Here is a 5129-nt window from a genome sequence, read left to right on the forward strand (position 1 = left end):
CGGGGCTCAACCTCACGACCTTGAGATCATACCTGAGCTGAAATCAAGAGTCCAACTGAGCCCCCCCAGGAGCTCCAGGATTATCTTTTGATGGGCACAGAGTTTCAGTTTGTAACATTTTGTAAACATTTCATTTTTAACTGTTTATGTCATTAGATCAAATTCTTTCTTTCATGCTTTCAGATTTGGTGACATGCTTAAAATGGCCTTCCCTGGAGATCTTCACTTATGTTGTGTTCTAGGACTTCTTTGGTTTTATTTCTTACTCTGCAGTTTTCAGTCCATCCAGAATTTTGTTATGAGATAAAAATAAACACTTTTTACTTAGATTTTGATTGCCAATTTTGATAAGAATCTCTGTTAAATAATCTCTTCTTCCTTCTGCTAATTAGATTGTCATCTTCGTAATATAGTAAATGATGTAGGAAACAAAAGCAGAAGAGAAATTATTAAATTTCCTTACTATCTACAGCCCATTGACAAGTCCTTGAAACAGGCAGAGTGACATTTCCTCTAGGGACTCAACCGCCTCGATGTTAATACTTTGCTAGGGGCAAAAGGCAATCTGAGCCCAACCCCCAGCACCCTGTGAGTCTACTTTAACATTTAAAAATTCCTTTAGAAATTTCCTTTATCTCTAAACCCCCAAGATACGAGTTGGCAATAATCTGTGTTGGCAATCATCCCCCAAGCATATGGCCCACCAATACATATCTAAAGGGTCTCATGACTAAGGTTTTACTAGATGGTAATAAATGGCCTTTTCCCAACAACAGCTAGCCCCCTCAAGGTCCTGGAAACCTTGCTTCCAAAATTCCTTAGAGGGACTTATGCTATCTCTAACCCCCTCCCAACTTGAACGTATATAATGGCCCACCCCTCATGACCCCAGTGCAGCTCCTTCTGCCCACAGGTCCTGTCCCACCAAAGACATCGCAGGAATTCTTTCTTGGCCATTGGCTTCAAACCCTAACATCTTCCCTACATGAGTAAATTTGCACATTCTGGCCCACTTTACAGATGATTCTGTGCAATTGGCTGCCACCACCTGTAAGTGGATGGCTGCAGACTACAGCCTCTCTCTGGGACGTCCCTGAAGGATAGTGGTGAAAGGAAATCTTTCTAGTAAGCCGAACTTCTATACTCGTCATGAGTATTTCCTTCTTATTTTGTTACGAATAGGTTTGTATATATACACATATATTAAGGAAATATCTGTGTTCTCTTAATTGCCTTATTTTCTTACCATGTAACATAAGATGTATTGACTTTGTCATTATTTATTAATTTTAAATCATAGTATTTAAACTGTGGGATATCAAGAGAAAACACTACCTCATTTTCTGGGGAAGGGATTAGTGTATTTTGCCTTGTAAGCAGGATAGTTGTATCATGTAAAGATGTCGTTGTTAAGCAAAAAGGAAGGGAATTTGAAGGTTTGGAAGACTCTTGGCCCATCCCTATTGAAACAAACGAGAAAGCCTGTTTGGGCGAGAACACTAGGTGTGGCCCTTTTTGATAAGATTAGTATGGATCAGCCCTCTCCACAGAGGCCAAAACTATGGAAGAAGACCGTATTTTATTATTACTGTTGCTGTCCTCTGCCATTTTTATTTTGTGTGTGTGTATGTGCCTGCGTGTGTGCATGTGTAGGTGTGATAACCTTCTGTCATGGAACTTAAACATGTTCTTCTTGTCATTCATCTTTTCACTTCTGTGGTAGGCTTTTATTCTATTCATCTTTCTGTAAAGAAGCCTCATGCATGGGGCGCCTGAGTGGCTCAGTTGGTTAAGCGACTGCCTTCGGCTCAGGTCATGGTTCTGGAGTCCCGGGATCGAGTCCCACATCGGGCTCCCTGCTCAGCACCGAGTCTGCTTGTCCCTCTCCGTGAGACACACCGTCTCTCTCTTTCAATGTCTCTCTAATAAATAAATAAATAAAATCTTAAAAATCTTAAAAAAAAAAACCATCTGTTGATACTGGATTCTAAAGCTTTATTGTCTGATTTATTTAAAATACGCTTTATTTTACCACACACACCTACATCAATATTGTGCAAAGTCTGAACAATATGAACTTTCTCCTGTTAACTTCAAAAAATAAAACTGCTGGCTACTTTCCCAGCAAAAATGGGTTTAACAGAGTAGAGAACTGCAATCTCGGACAAGCAAGCTTCTGCAAAACCACAGGCAAGTCCGGGGAACAAAAGAGAGGAATGCTGTTTTATAGAGAAAAGGGGGCGTTGGGAGGGGCTGTTGTAAACACAAGGTCCATTGGGTTAAACTGGGAGTTGGAAGTATGGTGGCTTCTCATTGGCTGAGCTGTGACGGTCTCTCATTGGCTGGGCTGTTGCTGGGGAGGAGGAAAACCTTTCTTCCTCCTGCTGGCGGTAAAGTAGTAGCTAAAGTAGTAGGGGCTGCAGTTGGCCAGGAGCCTACGGTGTGAGAGCTCCCCCGGCTGGCCCCCTGACGCCTCTTTTTTTTTTTTTTTTTTTTTTAAGTAGGCTCGGTGCCCAGTGTGCAGCCCAGCCTGGGGCTTGAACTCATAATCCTGAGATCAAGACCTGAGCTGGGATTAAGAGTCAGCTGCTTAACCGACTGAGCCACCCAGATGCATCCCCCCCATTTTAAATGAGGTTTCCTTTTATAAATTTTTACACTTCCAATGTTAATTTTCCACAGTGCAAAAAACATTCAAGATGAAATACAAACCATCTCCTTGGGAAAAATTCAAGTTTCACGATAACCGAATGCCATGAACTCTCCTTTCGCTTTCGCTCCTACTGCTGTGCTCCCCGCAGGGGGACCCCGACGTGCAGGAGAACTGTGGGATCCTTCTGCTGATGTCATAGCCTCAGCAGTGTGGGAACACATCAGGTGTTTCTCCTGACACACAGTCCCCACCCAGAGGGGGTCAATGTGTAAAACACAGGTTTATTTTCCTAAAATAACTAGTTGTGTGGCTTCATATCTATAAAATGTGGCAAAATAAGTCTCGAGTATCGTTGCGCACCTGCCTGTTGTCTGGTCACTATCCATCCCCCCTTCCTTTCTAAGAGAACTGCCCTCAGTAAGTGGCGCCAGAGGGACGGGGCGGGTCCTCTCCAGTGGGATGGGGGAGGCACAGGCTCTGGATTCAAAGTGGGTTCAAGGTCTCCTTTGCCACTTCCTACCCATTCGTCCTGAGCAAGCTACGTACTGCTTGCTCTTGGGTTCATATAAGGCCTGTCTAAGCCTAACCAAAACAATAGCAGCAGCAGCAAAAAATAGCAGCTACATTTCCCAGCCTGCCTTGCTATTAGGGCAAGACCTTTGAGAAATGAACCAGAAGCAGCTGTTGGGGCTTCTGAGAGAGCCCTTGCAAGTGGCAAGTCTTTTGGCCCTGCTATCTTCCTCCTGCCTGCCTGGGACAGGAAGAGATGGATGGAGCCCCAGCAGCCACCTTGGAAGCATGGGGTTGATAGCCCCACCCTATCATTAAGAGGAGAAAGCTGGAAGGAGCCCGAGTTTCTCAGAGATAGAATACATTAAAAATTCCTCTAATTTCAGGCTTCTTCTTCTCAGAAAATTACCTGTCAGTGTGCGGAAGTTGGTGGTGGTGAGGTGATGGCAGAATCGTGTTCTGTTTCCTGACATCCTGGGCCTCTCCAGGTATCAGCCGGGCGCTCACCACGGCTTAGAGGATTTGGAGCCCCTGCTGAAGAGTCTTCTTACAGCCTTCTTCATGTCCTGGTTCCTCAGGCTGTAGATGAAGGGGTTTAGCATGGGGGTCACCACTGTGTACATGATGGTTGCTACTGTGTCCTGGGCTGAGAAGGAGTTGGGGGGTCGTATGTATACCCCCAGGACAGTTCCATAGAACAGGGTGACCACAGACAGGTGGGAGATGCACGTGGAAAATGCTTTGCGCCTTCTTGGGGTGGAGGGGATCCGGAGGACAGCTGCAGCTATGCGGATGTAGGAGACCACAATGAGCGCACAGGGGGCCACAAACAGGACCACGGCGCCCAGGAACATGTGCTGATTGACCCGCGTGTCTGAGCAGGCAATCTTCATCAGCAGGTAGGCGTCGCAGTAGAAGTGTGCAATCTCCCGGGCGGAGGAGCAGAACGTCAGTCTGTTCATGAGGAATGTGTGGACCAGAGCGATGAGGCCTGAGCATGTCCACGTGAGTGTGGTCAGTCCCCTACAGAGCTGGGGGGAGATGATGGTGTGGTACTGCAGGGGGTGGCAGATGGCCACGTAACGGTCCAGTGCCATGGCCGCCAGCAAAAAGGTGTCCAGGTTGGCAAAGGAGATGAGAAAGTACATTTGGGTCAGGCAGTGGGGGTAAGAGATCGTCCATGTTCCTGCTACGTGGCTGACCAACAGCTTGGGGATCAGGTTGGTGGTGAAGCAGATGTCAGCAAAGGAGAGATTGGTAAGGAAGAAGTACATGGGGGTGTGCAGGTGGGGATCGGAGCCGATGACGAGGATGATGAGTGTGTTCCCGGCCACAGTGACCAGGTACATACACAGGAAGAGCCAGAAGAGGACTTGCCGCTGCTCCGGGTCACTGGTGATGCCAAGCAGGAGGAACTCGGTGACTCCTGTCCCATTCTCCTTCCCCCTGGACATCCCACTGTGGCTCGGGGAGGTGACAGCCTACACACACAAAGGGGAGGGCAAAATCCCAGCAGAGCCTGGTCTTGCTGTATGTGAAGAATCAGATCAAAGGTCATTTGTGATTGGATACATGACCAGAATTTTGTACCCATAGTAATTGCTGCTTCTTATCAAGTGCTTATTATGTGCCACCGTGCTAAGGAGTTTACGTGCACGATCTCTCTTAATCCCCGCAAAATAGGTACTCTCATGATTCCCGCTTTTCAGATGAAGTAGCTGAAACTCAATATGTGTAGCTTGCTCAGGACCACATGAGTAGGAAGTGGCAAAGGAGACTTTGAACCCACTTTGAATCCAGAGCCTGTGCCTCCCCCATCCCACTGGAGAGGACCCGCCCCGTCCCTCTGGCGCAGCGTACTGAGGGCAGTGTGACTGAATCTTTGACCTCAACCCAGCCAGCATGTCCTCTCTAGAGAGGACTTCCTGCCCTGGTTCCTGCCTGCTTATCTGACTGCATGCCCTTC

The 5129-nt window shown here is 47.0% G+C and overlaps 1 protein-coding gene across 1 annotated transcript; it reads right to left on the reverse strand.

Annotated features, from left to right (window-relative positions):
* Positions 1 to 3666: 3666 nt before the first annotated feature.
* Positions 3667 to 4617, reverse strand: LOC110581205 (olfactory receptor 1D2-like). Its single transcript, XM_021690954.1, has one exon. It carries the CDS (start codon positions 4615 to 4617, stop codon positions 3667 to 3669), a length of 951 nt encoding a protein of 316 aa, XP_021546629.1.
* Between the last annotated feature and the right edge of the window lie 512 nt (positions 4618 to 5129).

This window comes from Neomonachus schauinslandi, chromosome 7 (genome assembly GCF_002201575.2).
Source record: "Neomonachus schauinslandi chromosome 7, ASM220157v2, whole genome shotgun sequence".
Taxonomy (NCBI): Eukaryota; Metazoa; Chordata; class Mammalia; order Carnivora; family Phocidae; genus Neomonachus; species Neomonachus schauinslandi.